The sequence below is a fragment of the Pristiophorus japonicus genome, chromosome 12 (genome assembly GCF_044704955.1).
Source record: "Pristiophorus japonicus isolate sPriJap1 chromosome 12, sPriJap1.hap1, whole genome shotgun sequence".
NCBI classification, from domain to species: domain Eukaryota; kingdom Metazoa; phylum Chordata; class Chondrichthyes; family Pristiophoridae; genus Pristiophorus; species Pristiophorus japonicus.
Genome location: NC_091988.1, coordinates 128,983,529 through 129,001,345, shown reverse-complemented (window position 1 = coordinate 129,001,345; position 17,817 = coordinate 128,983,529). Strand labels below are relative to the sequence as shown.

Genomic DNA, 17,817 nt, shown 5'->3' with positions numbered 1-17,817 from the left:
GCTGAGACTTGTCGCTCGCCAATTATTGATCGATCAGTAGATTGTGTGAAGGATTGACTGATTGCTTGTTTGTTTCCTGCGCAGGGCGAGCGGGCGACCGGCTTTGGCGTGGCCTTCCTGCTGGCTCTGTTTGGCCGCGCTTCCAAAGACGCCATGCTGAACCTGGTGTCCCCGCTGGGGGCCGGCACGGACCTGCACCTTGCCCCGAGCGAGGGGGACGGCTGCCGCTCCAAGCGCAGGCGGCTGGTGTAAGGAGGAGCGAAGGTGTGCGCGCAGTCAGGTCACTGACGTAACGAGTCAATCGATCGACAGTCCAACCATCCCGGTACAACAGGTCTCAGTGTCGGTGGGTACCTCCCGCTCTCCTCGCGGAGATTGTTGGCATGTCACCCATCGCGAGGGAGCTCGCAAGCGGCATTAGCCGGAGGCTGAAACCTCATGCTAGAGTATCACTGACGTCCTGCCATTACTTCAGATACAAGCTTTAAGACATCATTTGAGGCCACGTTGAAAGTGTATCTAATTGGAATAAACACTTCCCTATACCCTCCCCCTCCACCCCGGCAGCATTTAGTAACAAAAAATAAACGGATATATCCAGAGGAACATTGCCTTCAACCAATCAGGAGAGTGGGTGCAAACATCCCCTGCTGTACCGAGACCCCACACCGCAATGAAGCGATGAGAATTGCTGTACCAAATGGTTTCATTCTTTTATAGGACATTCTCCGTTTGTCTGAATGTATTGAGCAGATTGAAATGGCTGATCTTAATAAACCATTTTGCACAAGTTCCTGTTGTCAACCTGCCCTTTGTATTTTGTGGTTGGTGTATAATTTTTACTATTCTCCCCTATCTCTAGAATTAGTAAATAGATGCAAGGATAACAGAGAATGCTGGAAATACTCAGCGGGGTCAGGCAGCATCTGTGGAGAGAGATAGAGAGTTAACATGTCAGGTCGGTGACCCTTTGTAACTGGCACCAAATGGGTAATGCTAAAGGCAGCTTAGTGTGTGACCTGTGCCTGTATGACATCCACATCTCTTTCAAACATCCTGCAGTAAGCATAACATAGAACCCAACTTAAAGTGAGTCACAACATTTGCCAGGTTTATTCCATTCATAGAAACACTCACAGAGGATCAAATGAGAAATACAAGTCAGAAAAAATCACACACACTCCATCTTTCTGTTCCTTTGCCAAAGAATGCCCACCTTTTCTTTGACTGACGCTTTGTTGTGTTGCTATGATTTCATAATCCACACGTCACAAATCGGCGTTGAGAAGTAACGCAGCCCAAGTGATGGATAGCAAATCGTTTGAGAAAGGAAAGATTCTTGACTGGGGAGGTGGCACCAGATCTGCCCCCGAACCATTCATCTCTGTCAAATGCTGATGCACTTGTCGCGATGTTTCCTGTATTTATTTCTGAGTGGCGTTAGGTACTCAAAGCGAAAGTTAGTGGCAGCTGCAAAGGTGCACACTGGGCAGAGGTGGCGAGGAATTAACGTTCGGATGCATTCCTCCTTTACTTACTGTCCATTCAGCAACGAGTGGGTTGACCCGTAATTCTGGCGCTAGTTCAAATGTTTGCCCACTGAGCTGTATACTTGAGTAAAAAAGTTCAAATCTATTGCATTCCAGAACTAATAAACATGCAGATTTTCACATTCGAGGTGGCTGTAAAAAGAGTTTGAAGGAACCCCAGGGCTGTCACCAGGCTTCCTGAAGTTCACGTTAAAGGGACATGTCCTTCCCTGTGTGTTAAGAATGTTCAGTTTCTCAGTGATGGGGTTCCTGCTTCGCGCGAGTCCACTTGATTATGGTCTCAGGTGACCGGTAGAGGAAGATGAGTTTGGCAAAGAGCTGCTCTTCCAGTTCCAGCTCTCCCATCTCACGCACCAGGAAGATATCGGTGCACAGCTTCAAGATGCGATCGGTGTTGGGTAGTTCCTCGAACATGATGGAGCGGGAGATGCCGTTGAAGAACTCGCGAACAAACTTCCCGATGACCAGCACGACAGACATGTACAGGCCGACGATGCTGAGGGGGAAACATTGACAATATTGAACTTCAGCAAAGACCAACTGTGGGACGTCGTTAATCTGCGAATCTGAGTTAGTGGGCAGAGCCGTTATCAAATGAACCGCGCCTGAATTTAATCAGCTTCCTTGTCAGGCCCTGTGTTGCTGACCATATCTGGGAACATTGAAAAGCAAAATACTGCGGATGGGTGGAATCTGAAATATAAACAGAAAATGCTGGAAATCTCAGCAGGTCAGGCAGCATCTGTGCAGAGAGAAACAGAGTTAACGTTTCAGGTCGATGACCCTTCGTCAGAACCGGCAAAAGTTCGAAATGGAACAGATTCTTAAGGAAGTACAGGGGGCCCTGAATGTTGATTGACGTCGGTATTGACTATCTGTAAATATATTACAATTCATAGCTAAGAGTTTTCACCCCCCCCCCCCCGGCACAATCGCCGATCCGGGGGCAAATTGCGCTCGTTTTGAGAAGTGATTTACACATCACTGAGCGTAAACTGCCCGGAACCAGCACAGTCCGCCAACGCTTTAAATCATAAATAACAAAAAAAAGTGCAATAAAAAATATTCCTTGATATATTTAAAAGTGGGAACCTGCGGAAGCTTTATTCATGCAGCTCAATATGGGTTTATCACAAATAAATAAGCATTTTTAATCCGAGTGTATGGTCCACCAGTTACGAGTAATCGGATTTTAAATGTATTGGGAAATGACTTTTTAAAAAGCTACAGAACCATTTCCTCATTACATTGGTGTACAGGTGTCAGTTTTATTAAATTATAAGAATATTTTTAAAGTTCTTAGTGTCCTTGCGCCTGAAAAAAGCTTCATTTTAAGAGCCTGCTCGAAGGTCCGCAAATGAGCGTCGTTTGCAGAAACTCCCAATGGTGATTGATGTAATCTGGGGGCGGGGCCGACTTCCAGCACGATTTTTTTAGTCAACCAGCACACAAGATCAGCGGAAACTCGATTTAAGCTGGACGCACTTTGTGCTTGAAATTGCTCGATCGCCGGTTCGGCCGAATTTTGCCGAGAAAGCCGGCACAACCTGGCGGGAACTCGTGCCCTTTACATCCTCCCACACTTCCTGCCACCGTTTTCCATTATAAATACCAATTTACAATGGAACACTGAACACCCACCCACTGGTGCTGGCGACTGTTCCTCGAGGCCATTCAAGGGCGTACTGAGCAGAATTTCCAGGGGGGGGCCTGGGATGCTCCTCCCTTTCCAAAGGGGCTGGGAGAGGATGGAGGGTGTATCCACTACTGGAAAATAGCTAAGCTGAAGAAATAGGACCCGGGTTCCACCCTGTTATCAGGTCCCCCCACCACCACCCCACCCCAGTCATTGACCAAGAGGCTGAAATTTGCAAGCAATTCGCTGACCACTAATTGACCTGCATTCCTGGGAGATTGTGGCTTTAAAGGGACAGGCTAGGTTAACATCCAGACACCACCACAATGCTCCAGGCTACCCCAGAAGCAGGACCACAGGAGATCCAGAGTGTTTGAAAGGCGATCGGTCTCTGATGCTGGTACACATAGTCAATATTTAGGCCCAACAATGCACTGACACATGTAGGTCTCATCAACAGCAGTTAGCTAATCCCCAACGCAGTGACAGCCATGGATAGCACAAGCAGAGAGATAGAAAGTGCAACATAATGATATTACTGCTGATTGGCATGGAAGGATTAGAACCAACCCGTTGTTCCATTCAAGCTCAGACTTCTCCCCCAGTTTCTAGCTGTTTTCCAGGCCTTGGATTTATTCCTCAATTACACCCTCCCAGCCAGCGCACCGTCTAACTAGGTTCCAGCAGTTCTGTGGGACCAGGGAAGTGTGGCTGGGCAGCTTCCCCAGACAGTCTGACTGAGATAGGGCGGTAACTACAGGCCAGAGTATGGAAGGGAAGGTGAATTCCCTCCCCTGCTTGGCCCCAATCCTTGGTGCAACCACAGCCGAAAGGAGGAATCTGCAAACCGGATGGCGGCCAACCGAGCGGTGAACCAGGATGTCCGAAACACCATCCGTGTGACTGCAAAGAAAGTGCAAGGACAGACAATGATGCACCGGGACATCTTCGTGAAGAAAATTCTGCTTGAAACCTGTGGCATGAAAATCGCGGATGTCTTCGCCTTGCAGGACATCCCGAAGGGAGGTTACTTTGATGTAACCTTCAGAAATGTCACCCAATGCCTGAAATTCCTGAAGGGATTGATGGAGGCGAGTGAACCACTGCGGTCAATGCTGACTTCGGAACCACTGTTCACTCTCCCATCGCAGAGGGAAGCGCACTATCACAGTGCACATGTACAATCCCCACATCCCGGTCATTGATGTGCTGACATTCCTCGTCAGGTATGTCGATGGGGCAGGAAACAGCAGCGACCTGAAGGACTTCCATGGGATTTGGACCAGCAAACGCCAGATCCAGGTCACCTTGAAAGTGGACGCCAGCGGAACAATCTTGCACCCCCCCTCCCCCATCGCCATCGGAGGAAGTCGGGGCTACATGGTGTACGCCGGACAATGTATGCCGAACCTGCGGGAAAGCAGGCCACGTGGCGGCAAGCTGCAAAGCAATCATTTGCCGCAACTGCAAGAAGAAAGGACACCAGACAAAGGACTGCAAAGAGATCAAGTGCTGCAACTTTTGTGGTCAGGCTGGAGATCTGTATAAGGCCTGCCCCAAGCGCAATTTCAGCTATGCGCATGCGGCAAAGAACATGGTGACATGTGAGGAGAAAGCTGAGGATCGCAACGCCCCAGAGGAGACCGACACCTCCCTCCCCTCCAACACACCGTACGAACAAACCACCCCCCTAGTCGACACTGACCGAGAGGAGGCAGGGAAGTCTGCCACGGCAAGCCGCCAGACACTAACACCCAGCAGTGAAACTCCCCCCGAGACACCGAGTCCATGGAAGAGGAGGGAGCAGAAGCAGAAGAGGATCAGGGATGGCAGCGTGTCACCAAGAAGAAGGCGGCCCGCAAGTCAAAGGAAAAGAGGCCTCCTGCAGAAACGAGAGGCAAAAGACGGCTACCGTCCACGACGGACAGCAGTGGCTGCAGCTCTTCCGATGATGAAGGGCGAGGTAAAAGCCCCCACTACCACCAGCAGAAGAGGCAAAACACCAATGCGACCAGCGCAGTCCAGCTCCGGGACCCCGGGAGCAGTGATGTCACCGATGCACTCCCGCTGCGGATGCCCGAGAGCGACGAAGCCACCAATGCACCCCTGCTCCGGATCTCCGGGAGCGACGAAGCAACAGATGCATCCCAACTCCAGAACGCTGTGAGCGACAACACCACAGGGGATGCACACAAGGGACAACCAACACCAGGCGACAGCAGCCCAGTTGACATGGAGGACCCCCCGTCCACACTGCTGGCGTCCCCTGGTCGAAGCATCCCCAAGGCAGAGGACAACCCATATCTTAGCCAAGGTGCAGTAGAAAAGTTTAAAGCTAACCTATGTATACGGGAACAGGCCAAAGGACTGCGTGTTCGAAATGTAATGTTTGGATTGTAATCACCAATTTAAAAATGGGTTTAAAGATTGCATCCATTAACGTGCGTAGCATTAAGTCGACTATGCAATGTGTTTCCACTTTGGGGTACCTCGCCAAGGTCAAGGTAGACCTGCTGTTCTTGCAGGAGTGCGGCCTGCCGCACTCCAGCAGTTACCGGCAGTGGCCGCAATGGTAGTCCCATGGACCATCTGTCTGGTCAGGAGGCAACGATTGCCGTTCCTCCGGCCTGGGCATTCTGCTGCGGGGAGGCCACTTCACCATCACCGAAGTTAATGAGGTGGTGGGCGGCTGCCTCCTCGGAGCAGATGTATTGTATAAAAATGTTCCTCCAAGGCTAATTAATGTGTATGCCTCGCCTCTCAGAAGCGAGCGGCTGGCCCTCCTCCAGCAGCTCCCACTGCTGCTGGCGACATCCAGACCGGTCGTTCTGGGCAGTGATTTCAACTGCATCATCAATGTGGCTGGACGATCCAGCAGAGCCGACAGCAAACTGGATACCACATCCAAACTCCTGATGGACATGGTAAAAAATGCCAAGCTGTGCGACGTCTTCAGCAATCCTGAAGATGGAGCATCACGCAGATACACCTGGTCGAGACCAGACGGGTCTGTCTGTTCCAGAATAGACTTCCTGTTTGTGTCCCACACGCTCAAGGTCAGATCCACCGACGTCACGCTGACCACTGCCTCCTACTGGCCGACTGCCTCCCACAGGAAGACCAGAAAGTTGGCAGGGGGATATGGAAGCTCAACGTGAAACTATTGACCCCGGAAAACGTTGAGGAACTCGAGAGGGATTACAAAGGTTGGAGAACCGTAAAACCCCTCTGTGATTCCCCGATGCACTGGTGGGAAACAATCAAGACAAACATCAAGAGGTTCTTCATCCTCAAAGGTGTTCAGGAGGCGAGAGGGAGACAGACGGAATTGTCCCAACTCCAGAAGAGTATGCAAAACCTACTCCTGCTGCAGTCAATGGGGGTCGATGTTGCGGAGGAACTCCAAGAGGTGAAGGGCCAGCAAGCCTCACTCTTTGTCTGAGTCCTCCAAAATCATCTTCCGCTCCAGAGTCCGCTCCGTCGAGCAGGATGAGACGTGTTCGCGTTTCTTCTTCCAAAAGATACACAGAGGGAGCTCTGTGATCACCAGCCTAAAGGAAGAAGATGGTTCTGCGACGTCTTCGCAGCCTGACATGCTGAGGATCAGCAAATCCTTCTATGCCGGGCTGTATGACGTCAAGCCCACAGGCCACGCGGCCTCCCAGTCTTTCCTGTCGTCTATCTCAGAGATCTTAGACGACAGCGAGTGGGAGAGTCTGGACCAGCCGCTAACTCTGGACGAGCTGACAAAGGCCGTCCGGTCCTTCGCGACGAATAAAACTCCCGGAAGCGACGGCTTACCGGTCGAGTTGTATTCGGCTCTGTGGGACTGGATGGGCCCCAGACCTGCTGGAAGTGTACGGGGGTATGCTTCTGGCCGGCAGCATGTCAGAATCAATGAGGAAAGGCATCATCACCCTCATCTACAAGCAGAAGGGGGAAATCAAAAACTGGCAGCCCATCTCGCTGCTCAATGTGGAATACAAGATCCTGTCAAAGGTCATCGCAAACAGGGTCAAGTCTGCTCTGGAGCTGGTGATCCACCCGGACCAGACCTGCGCTGTCCCCAGCAGGAAGATCTCTGATAGCCTTGCGCTACTCAGGGATACGATCGCCTACGTGCGGGACAGGAGGGTGGACATCTGTTTAATCATCTTGGATCAGAAGGCCTTTGACAGGATATCGCACACGTACGTGATGGATGTGCTCTCCAAGATGGGTATCTGCAATTGGATCCAACTGCTCTACACAGATATCAGTAGCACAGTTCTAATCAACGGGTGGGAAACTGAAAGCTTTCCGATCAGGTCTGGAGTCAGGCAAGGCTGTCCCCTCTCTATCTTGTTTGTGTGTTGTATCGAGCCCTTTGCCGAATCCATCAGGAAGGATGCGAGCATTAGAGGGGTGACGATCCCAGGCAACGGAGGTGCTCAGGTCAAGACCGCCCTGTACATGGACGACGTCGCCGTCTTTTGCTCGGATCCGCAGTCGGTCCGCAGTTTGCTCGCAATCTGCGACCAGTTTGAACTGGCCTCGGGAGCAAAGGTCAATTGCAGCAAAAGCGAGGTCATGTTCTTTGGCAACTGGGCCGACTGATCCTTTATTCCCTTCACCGTTAAGCCAGATCAGCTGATGGTGTTGGGAATATGGTTCGGGGCGGGCACCAGAAACTGGGAAGAGCGTATCGCCAAAGTGAAATAAAAACTGGGATGGTGGAAGCTGCACTCCCTCTCCATTTCAAGAAAGAACCTGGTCATCAGGAGTGAGGTGCTCTCGGTGTTGTTGTACATGGCGCAGGCCTGGCCCATTTCACGCTCCTCTGCTGCGGCAGTTACCCGGGGCGTCTTCCACTTTATCTGGAGGTCCAAAATTGACTCTGTCCGCAGAGACACGACGTACAAATCTCTGGACAGTGGAGGAAAGGATGTTCCAAACGTGGCCCTCATCCTGATGGCCACCTTTGTGTGCGGCTGCATCAAGCTGTGCACAGACCCCCGGTATGCAAACACCAAGTGTCACTACATGCTGAGGTTCTACCTGTCCCCGGTGTTGAGAAGGATGGGTCTGGCCACGCTGCCGCGAAACGCCCCCACCAGTTGCACCATGCCTGTCCACCTGTCCTTCGTGGAAAAATTTTTCAGAAAAAACCCCTTTGATCACAAGGCCATAAAGCAGTAGTCGGCACGTAAGGTCCTGGACGCCCTACAAAAGGAGAGGGTGGTTCCCCGAGCAGACTGTCGAACTCGTCTGGCAGAACGTCTCATCGCCAGAGCTTTCACACAAGCACCAAGACGTAGCTTGGTTGGCGGTGAGGAGGGCCCTACCTGTCAGATCCTTCATGCACAGCCGGGGTTTCAGAGACACGGCACTCTGCCCCCGAGTTGGCTGTGGTGCGGACGAGACTGTCATCCATCTCCTTCGGGATTGCCCCTTTGCAAGGCAGGTCTGGATGGAGATGCAGTGGTTGCTGTCGAGGTTCATCCCTAGCAGCTCGGTAACACAGGACTCTGTGCTCTACGGGCTGTTCTCAGGGACACACACCGAGACAGACATCATCTGCTGCTGGAAGGCCATCAACTCGGTGAAAGACGCACTTTGGTCTTGCTGAAACTTGCCAGAGCAAGATGTCCACTTCTGCGTGTTGCAGACTGGCGCAATCCAAGATTCAGGAGTACGCTTTGAGGGACGCACTAAAAATTGGTGTAGTCGCCGCAAAGGCATGGTGGGGAAGAGCCACAGTTTAAAGCCCTTCCACCACCACCACAGTAAACCCAGTGGCTGGAATCAGTATAAACTCCCCTCGGGCTGTACTTGTAAACTTTTTGTATACATAGGTTTTTTCAGATCATGATGCCCTATGTAGTGCCATGTATAATGCAAGTTCTGTTTGGTAATGTATGTTGCAAAGAAATGTAATTGTACCCTCACCCATTCCGTGTACCGTATAGTGCCACGAGTAAAGTAATTCGATGACTGTATTACAATGTATCCTGGATTGTACTGAAATGTACCTCAATGTAAAGCAAGCAAATATATTGAACGGAACTGCCGTTAGCATCCAAATGTATTGTATGGAATTTCTGAACGCATCCAAATGTACTGAACTGCTTTCCAATATATTGTGCAAATTTTTATATGAATAAAGTATATTTTGAAATTTAAAAAAACCCACAGCCTCCCTCATCTGGCCATTCAATCTGAATTGCTTTACATCAGAATGAAATGCTGATGGCATGAGACGATCGGCTCCTCTGCCAATGAGGGGTGATTCTATGCTCATGGGTGGGGGAAATCGGGAGCGCCGGTTCACCCCGCAAGTGTAGGAGGAGGTCTATAAACAGCAGACATCTTTACCCATATCCAGCGAGGAATCCCAGACTTGAGGGGCTGACTTTATCGTTGAAGATGATGAGCTGTATGTTGCTGCAGTCTTGGCTGGTGCACTGGGGGTTCCACTCCTTGACGTTCCACCATTTCGCCTTGGAGTGTAAGCTGTTGTCCAGCCCTGGCTCTTCCTCCACCCGCAGAGAGATGTTCCTGTAGAAGGCCAGGCTGCCCTGGTCACTCCTGGAAACATCTGCACCTGTTGTGGAAGCAAAACATGCACAAGCGGTCACTCCCTCTTTCCTGGGATTATTCCCTCACTTTAACCAGTGCTTGCTGGCCAAACTCTTGCGCAACTCCTTCATGTCAATATGTTCTCTTCAGTGTCAGGCTTGGCTCAGTGGGCAGCACTCTCTTGGTGGGAGGGGCTCGGAGTGAGCAGGTGCTGAAGGAGACATTAAGACGTGTGACTACAAGCTTGGTCAATGAGGTAAGTTTGAAGGAGGTGGAGAGGTTCAGGGAGGGAATGCCAGAGCTTGGGGCCTCGGGTGCAGAAGCACTGCTGGCAATGGTGGAGCAAAGGGAGTGGGAGGCACATTCTATTGGTCCAGTTGCTGCTCTCCTCCTCCCCTACCCACAGCCGCTAGTGAGAAAATCATGGGGAGAGTCTGACGTGAAGTGGGGGAGGGGGACCCTTGTAAAATCCATTGGCGAGTGGAAGAGGGTTTTAAAATGTGCTTCACACGGTTGATGAGCAGTGGCAGACATTTAAGGAGCTATTTCATAACTCTCAACAAAAACATATCCCAATGAGAAGGAAAGACTAAGAGAAAGGATAACCATCCGTGGTTAACGAAGAAAATAAAGGATGGTATAAAATTGAAAACAAGGGCATACAATGTGGCCAAGACTAATGGGAGGCCAGAGGATTGGGAAACTTTTAAAAGCCAGGAAAGAATGATTAAAAAAAATAGAGGGCGAAGATAGATTTTGAAAGTAAACTAGCATAAAATATAAAAACAGATAGTAAGAGTTTCTACAGGTACATAAAAAGGAAAAGTGGCGAAAGTAAATGTTGATCCCCTGGAGGATGAGACTGGGGAATTAATAATGGGGAACAGGGAAATGGCAGAGAATTAGAACAAATATTTTGTATCGGTCTTCACGATAGAAGACACTCAAAACATCCCAGTAGGGGATAATCAAGGAGTAATAGGAAGGGAGGAACTAAAAACAAAGTACTCGGTAAAATAATGGGAGTAAAGGCAGATTGATGACTTGCATCCTACAGTCTTAAAAGAAGTGGCTGCAGAGATAGTCGATGCATTGGTTGTAATGTACCAAAATTCCCTGGATTCTGGGGAGGTCCCAGCAGATTGGAAAACTGCAAATGTAACTCCCTATTTAAAAAGGGAGGCAGACAGAAAGCAGGAAATTCATGGCAGAGATAGACAGAATCTTGAACTATAGGGGAATCAAAGGTTATGGGGAGCGGGCGGGGAAGTGGAGCTGAGTCCATGATCACATCAGCTATGGTCTTATTAAATGGCGGAGCAGGCTCGAGGGGCCGAATGGCCTACTCCTGCTCCTATTTCTTATGTTCTAATGTTCACATGTGCCGATCTGCACACTCCAGGCGGGCACAGTACAAACACCAGACAGTGCCAGTGAGCAGATTCGTCGGTGCATCAACCCCGTCCAATTGGGACCCCTCGTCCATCCCCCTGCACACACACCCACACAATAGAAACACAGAAAATAGGTGCAGGAGTAGGCCAATCGGCCCTTCGAGCCTGCACCATCATTCAATATGATCTTGGCTGATCATTCACCTCAATACCCCATTCCTGCTTTCTCTCCATACTCCTTGATCCCTTTAGCCGTAAGGGCCATATCTAACTCCCTTTTGAATATATCTAACGAACTGGTATCAACAACTTTCTGTGGTAGAGAATTCCACAGGTTCACAATTCCCTGAGTGAAGAAGTTTCTCCTCATCTCAGTCCTTATCCCCTTATCCTTAGACTGTGACCCCTGGTTCTGGACTTCCCCAACATCGGGAACATTCTTCCTGCATCTAACCTGTCTAATTCTGTCAGAATTGTATATGTTTCTATGAGATCTCCTCTCATTCTTCTAAATTCCAGTGAATATAAGCCTAGTTGATCCAGTCTTTCTTCATATGTCAGTCCTGCCATCCCGGGAATCAGTCTGGTGAACCTTCGCTGCACTCCCTCAATAGCAAGAATGTCCTTCCTCAGATTAGGAGACCAAAACTGTGCACAATATTCAAGGTGTGGCCTTACCAAGGCTTAGAGTTCACTGGAGAAGATCTCCAGCTTATGGTCATGTGTCTTTACTCACCTAATCGGAGCTGGAAAGCTGGCTTAGCTTCAGAATTACTTGTCGCTCGAATGTATTTTGGGAACAATCCCTCAATTACCCTAAAATGAAAGAGAATGTGTGTCATTCCTAATCATCAACATTGTGAGAGAAAAAAAGATCGCGGCAAAACTAAAAGGTGTGGGTCGGGGGTGGGGTTGCCAACTCTGATTGGAGGCATTCCTGGATGTTTAGTCATGTAACATTCTGACCAGGTGATAGCCGATCACATGACTTCTATAAATGAATGTTATTGCATTTACCTTATAAAAGGTTGGTTCCCCTGTAGCTGAGTATTTTTGCTTGTAGATTCACGCTAGCATTGTGCGGACAGAAGCCAGATGGCCACCCGTGAGTGGGCGGGGGAGGGGGGGGGCGAGAAACTGAGGGAGGGGGGGAAGAAACGGAGAGGGCGGAAGGGGGGAGAAACTGAGGGAGGGCCGGGGGGAGAAACTGAGGGGGGGGGGGGGCGAGAAACTGAGGGGGGGGGAAACTGAAAGGTGGAAGAAACTGAGGGGGGAGAAATTGAGGAGGGAAACTAAGGAATTGGGGGAAATTGAGGGAGGGGGAACTGAGGGGGTGAGTAACTGGGGGGAGAAACTGAGGGGGGAAGCTGAGTGGGGGGGAACTGAGGGAGTGGGGAGAAACTGAGGGAGAGGGGGAAACTGATGGAGGAGAGAAACTGAGGGGGGGAAGGGAACTGAGGGAGGGGGGAGAAATTGTGAGGGGGGAGGGAACTGAGAGAGGGGGGAGAAACTGAGGGAGGGGGTAAACTGAGGGAGGGCTGGGGGGAAGAAACTGGTGGTGGGGAAACGGGTGGGGGGGGGGAGAAACTGAGGGTGGGCGGAGGGTGGGGGAGGGGGGGAACCAAAGGTGGGGGGGCGATTTGCAGGGACCAAACTAGAGAACGGAGTAAATTTGATTCCGCCGGGTATCCTACCTGTAAGTAGCAGTTCCTTGAGACCGAGTCCAAGCCCGAAGTCCAGTTAAAAAGCAGTGACAATTAGTCAGACAAACCGGTTTGGAAATTTGTGTAATGTTTCGTCCTCTGGTGTCTGTTTCTTCTGACAGTGGTTAAATAGATAGAGATGTTTGTAGAGTTTCAAGATCAGTAAAGCAGCATACTGAACTCGATCCCACGCAATGCCCTGCCCTCTGGGGGTTCCAGTGAGTGACAGCCCGTCAGAAACCTAAACTAAGCTAGACAATGGTGGTGGGCGAGTTAACGAGCAACGACTCTGCTCAGTTATTGAACTTGTGCTCCGAGTGCATCATAATGTATTGGAGGAGCGATAAGTGCATCGTAATATTCTATGCAGAGACCAAGAGCGCAGCATAACATCTGAAGGGGAGCTCAGAATACACTAACATCCTGAAGACAGCATTAAGTGCACCTTAAGATCCCAGGGAGAGCACAGATTGCATCGTAATCCTTAGCACTGTAACACCCTGAGGATCGCACCTAGATCACCATAATGTTCTCAGGGGAGAAACACACAGGGAAAGAAAGAGAGTGAGACACACAGAGAAAGGGAGTGAGAGAGAGAAAGGGAGTGAGAGAGAGAAAGGGAGTGAGAGAGACAAAGGGAGTGTGAGAGAGAAAGGGAGTGAGAGAGCCAGAGAAAGGGAGTGAGAGAGACAGAAAGCGAGTGAGAGAGACAGAGAAAGGAAGTGAGAGACAGAGAAAGGAAGTGAGAGACAGAGAAATGGAATGAGACAGAGAAAGGGAGTGAGAGTGCCAGAGAAAGGGAGTGAGAGAGCCAGAGAAAGGGAGTGAGAGAGACAGAGAAAGGAAGTGAGAGACAGAGAAATGGAATGAGCCAGAGAAAGGGAGTGAGAGAGCCAGAGAAAGGGAGTGAGAGAGCCAGAGAAAGGGAGTGAGAGAGCCAGAGAAAGGGAGTGCGAGAGACAGAGAGTGAGAGAGACAGAGAAAGAAAGGGAGAGAAGACAGCGATGCATGTAGTGACAGGTAGCAGGAGACAGAGACAAAGGAGGGGGAGAAAGACAAAGTATCAGACGGAGAACACAATGGGGTCGAAATTCAGTGCCGCCAGAAAGCTGGTGGTGTTGAGGCCTTTTTTCCCCGATTAGTGCCGCAATGTTTGTGGATCCAAATTCAGCTTTTGTGACCTCAAAAAAGTGTTCCAGTCTTATTAGCCCTTCAAACCTGAATGTTTGCAGTCTTAATTGGGGCGTTATTCCCACGGGAAATTCACCCTCAGGGTGCTGTGGCAGCTGCCATTGCAGCAGAGGTGTGAGGGAATGGCTGCTTTGGAGAGGATGGCCACGACTCTGCAAGAGTCGACGGAGCATCTAAGTGCTGTCACATCTGGTGGCTTTCAGACTGTGGCTCGCATGCAGTCTCAGCTGGATGCCCCCCGAGACCTCAGTGTTGCTTTCACGGCTGGGTCCACCACGGGCCATGGGGGACCTTCTGGTGTGGGGTCACAGCACTGACCTGAGCTCCCTCAGATTGGTGCTGGTGGTATTGTGCCACCGCTGGTGAGTGACTCTGGCTCCTCGGGCCAGGATACGGATGATGCGCTCCCTCCGGCTCGCGGCATTCCTGGCTCCTGGCTCCAGACCCGTCACTTTGCCAGTGCTTCCACACATGGCCTTGCCCGAGCCAAACCAGACTGAACCCTCCCAGGAGGGTGTTGACCAGTCTCCAGCCGGCCCTTCCAGGTCTCGAGGGCGTCCTAGAAAGACGCAAGCGTCGTCCACGTACTGTAGTTCGATGACAGAGGGGACGACCTTGGATCTAGCCTGGAGGCGGCGGAGGTGAAGAGATTCCCGTGTGTTACCGCTCGGAATGCTAAGCTGGGACGCGTGTCCAGTCTGAGCCCTTGGACTGAGATTTCACTTTCTCTCTCGTTTTTTTCCCCCCTTTTCTCTTTCGCTATTCCTATTTCTCAATTTCTCTCTCCTAATCAAATTTTCTCATTCTGTTTCTCATTCCCTTTCCTCACTTTTTTCTCTTTCTCCTTTCTCTTTTGCTCCTTCCCTCTCTCTCTCCCTCAACTTCTCTTTCTCTTTCCCTCTTACTCCCCCTCTCTCTTTCCCTCTCTCCGTTTCCCTCTCTCTTCCTCCCTCCCCGTTTCCCCCTCTCTCTCTCTATCTCTCCCTCTCCCTTTGAGTGCGGATTATGTTCTGAACATCCTCAGGTTTGGATCTTACCTTCTTGTCTCTCTCCGCTCCCATGGCTCCGAGATCTCTGCCAGTCTGCGTCGTCCCTAAAAGCTGGCGGGGGCACCGTCAGCTGAAGGGCCGGCTGTTTCACGCTGAAAATGGGTCCGGCAGTGGCAGTGATGCGTGTCACTACTGCCTCAAGCCCCACACCGCCACGAGAGTCAGCGGTGGCCACACCGCTGCAAGACCTCCCGGGCCCAATCTATGTCGGGGCGGCCAGTTGAGCCCAAAGTGGCGGCCATTCGATTTTGATGAATTGCCAGCACAAACGGGCAGTACCGGTCCTTCCCGGGGCAGTACCGGTCCTTCCCGGGACAGTGAATTTCGGGGCCAATAAGTCTGAAACAAATAATGTGACATGGGATTGCCATGAACACATTAGTGACGGAGGCAGTAAGTATGCAACATACACTGGCTTCTCACGTGTTCCTTCCAACAGCTGAACCAGCTCCTTTCTGACTTCCTTGTCTGTACACAGCACTGTGTGTTTACCGGAAGTTTCCGAATTCTTGAGCAGAGAAGCATTCCTGCAGGAACATGAGGAACAGGAATCAGGAGCCTATGGAATTACAAGGGCAACGTGAATCAAACACTGCGCAAACAGATCAGAGAGATTCCTGCTACAGGAGTTTCACATCCTGATTAAACACACTGGATATCACACCCTCCTCTGTGTTTTAGTTCTGTGTTGAATATCACAAACATTGTATATAGAAGAGAAATACAGGAAGAATAAATATATTTCTAACGTGTGTAAATAGAGGATATTCTTTATCTGTGATCTGTGCATATACGAGATATCCTTATATAGGTATAGCATGGGTTAGATACACAGTAAAGCTTCCTCTGCACTGTCCCATCAAACACTCCCAGGGCAGGTATAGCACAGATTAGATACAGAGTAAAGCTCCCTCGACACTGTCCCATCAAACACTCCCAGGGCAGGTACAGTACAGGTTAGATACAGAGTAAAGCTCCCTCTACACTGTCCCATCAAACATTCCCAGGGCAGGTACAGCACAGGTTAGATACAGAGTAAAGCTCCCTCTACACTGTCCCATCAAACACTCCCAGGGCAGGTACAGCATGGGGTTAGATACAGAGTAAAGCTCCCTCTACACTGTCCCATCAAACACTCCCAGGGCAGGTACAGCACAGGTTAGATACAGAGAAATTGGCTAATAATGTACCTCAGCTTCAAACTCAAGAGTGCCCCCTCCCCCCCGACAATGGTTTTCAGATTCCGAAAGCCCCCATTTTGTGGACTGTGGGAGATTTAATGCGAAATTGTGGCCACTTTTATGACTAGGGTTGTCCTTGTTTTGCTGGCTGCTGACATTGTTCTGTAACGGGTCTCTAAGTAGCAGTGGCCCAGGTTGACTCCCTCCCCTTGTCTGTGGGAAAGTGCTGGAAACCACAAACAAGGGGCCCAACGGTTCATTCTATTTCTGCCTCTCAAGTTCATTTTGATAACTGGTTTTGTTTTACTGAATCATACGGCCGCGTGTCTGGCAATGCCAAAGGGGGCCACCTTCACCCAACTCTACCGTGTGACGTTTATTCCGTGATGCAAGCTGTACCTCAGAATGGACCAGTGGAAATGTATGTGAATCCATGAAGAATTGGCAATTTCCTCCTTCATCGCCCGCAGGCTAGCCGGACTGATACTCCACAGTAAGTTCGCATCGCTCTTTATGTGAGCCCCCATTATGTCTTCAGGCAAGTAGTTCACTAAAAATTGCATAGTCGACTATGGAAATGAAAAGCTGTGTTAAATGTTGAATGTTTTTATAATACCATCAAAAATATATCTCTTCCACCTCCTTATTGTCCATCTGCCATCACCCTACCCCCACCCCACCCCCTGTTTTAAGTAAAGGTCCTTCTTTAGAGTCAGCATAATTTTATGAAAGAGAAATCATGTTTGACAAATTTGTTGGAGTTCTTTGGGTTATAACGAGCAGGGTGGATAAGGGGGAACCAGTGGATGTGGTGTATTTGGATTTCCAGAAAGCATTCGATAAGGTGCAACATAAGAGGTTACTGCACAAGATAAGAGCTCACGGGGTTGGGGGTAATATATTACCATGGATAGAGGATTGGTTAACTAACAGAAAACAGAGAGTCGGGAATAAATGGGTCATTTTCAGGTTGGCAAATTTGCTGATGATACAAAGATGGGTGGGAAAGCAAGTTGTGAGGAGGACACAAAGAATCTTGAAAGGGATATAGACAGGCTAAGTGAGTGGGCAAAAAATTGGCAGATGATGTATAAATGGAAAAATGTGAGATTATCCACTTTGGTAGGAAAAATAAAAAAGCAAATTATTATTTAAATGGGGAGAGATTACAAAATGCTGTGGTACAGAGGGACCTGGGGTCCTTGTGCATGAAACACAAAAAGTTAGCATGCAGGTACAGCAAGTGATCAGGAAGGCAAATGGAATATTGGCCTTTATTGCAAGGGGGATGGAGTATAAAAGCAGAGAAGTCCTGCTACAACTGTACAGGGTATGGGTGAGGCCACACCTGGAGTACTGCGTACAGTTTTGGTCTCCGTATTTAAGAGGATACACTTGCATTGGAGGCAGTTCAGAACAGGTTCACGAGGTTGGTTCCTGAGATGAAGGGGGTTGAGTTATGAAGAAAGGTTGAGCAGGTTGGGCCTCTATTCATTGGAGTTTAGAAGACTGAGAGGTGATCTTATTGAAACGTATAAGATTCTGAGGGGTCTTG

General features: G+C 49.8%; 2 protein-coding genes across 3 annotated transcripts in view; one reads left to right on the top strand and one right to left on the bottom strand.

Moving 5' to 3' along the window:
• npepl1 (aminopeptidase like 1) overlaps positions 1–792 on the top strand; it is a 43,886-nt gene extending 43,094 nt beyond the window's left edge. For both annotated transcript variants that reach the window (XM_070895923.1, XM_070895922.1), the window contains exon 12: positions 85–792. In XM_070895923.1, coding sequence (XP_070752024.1) covers positions 85–252 — 168 coding nt within the window. In that variant the 3' untranslated portion in view covers positions 253–792. The remainder of the gene's footprint in view (positions 1–84) is intronic.
• Positions 793–1,110: 318 nt separating this feature from the next.
• Positions 1,111–17,817, bottom strand: part of LOC139276865 (piezo-type mechanosensitive ion channel component 2) — a 585,431-nt gene continuing 568,724 nt past the window's right edge. Inside the window, exons 45-49 of the mRNA XM_070894861.1 lie at positions 16,662–16,831; positions 15,492–15,608; positions 11,875–11,954; positions 9,541–9,763; positions 1,111–2,046 (exon numbers count right to left, since the gene is read on the bottom strand). Coding sequence (XP_070750962.1) covers positions 1,785–2,046; positions 9,541–9,763; positions 11,875–11,954; positions 15,492–15,608; positions 16,662–16,831 — 852 coding nt within the window. The 3' untranslated portion in view covers positions 1,111–1,784. The remainder of the gene's footprint in view (positions 2,047–9,540; positions 9,764–11,874; positions 11,955–15,491; positions 15,609–16,661; positions 16,832–17,817) is intronic.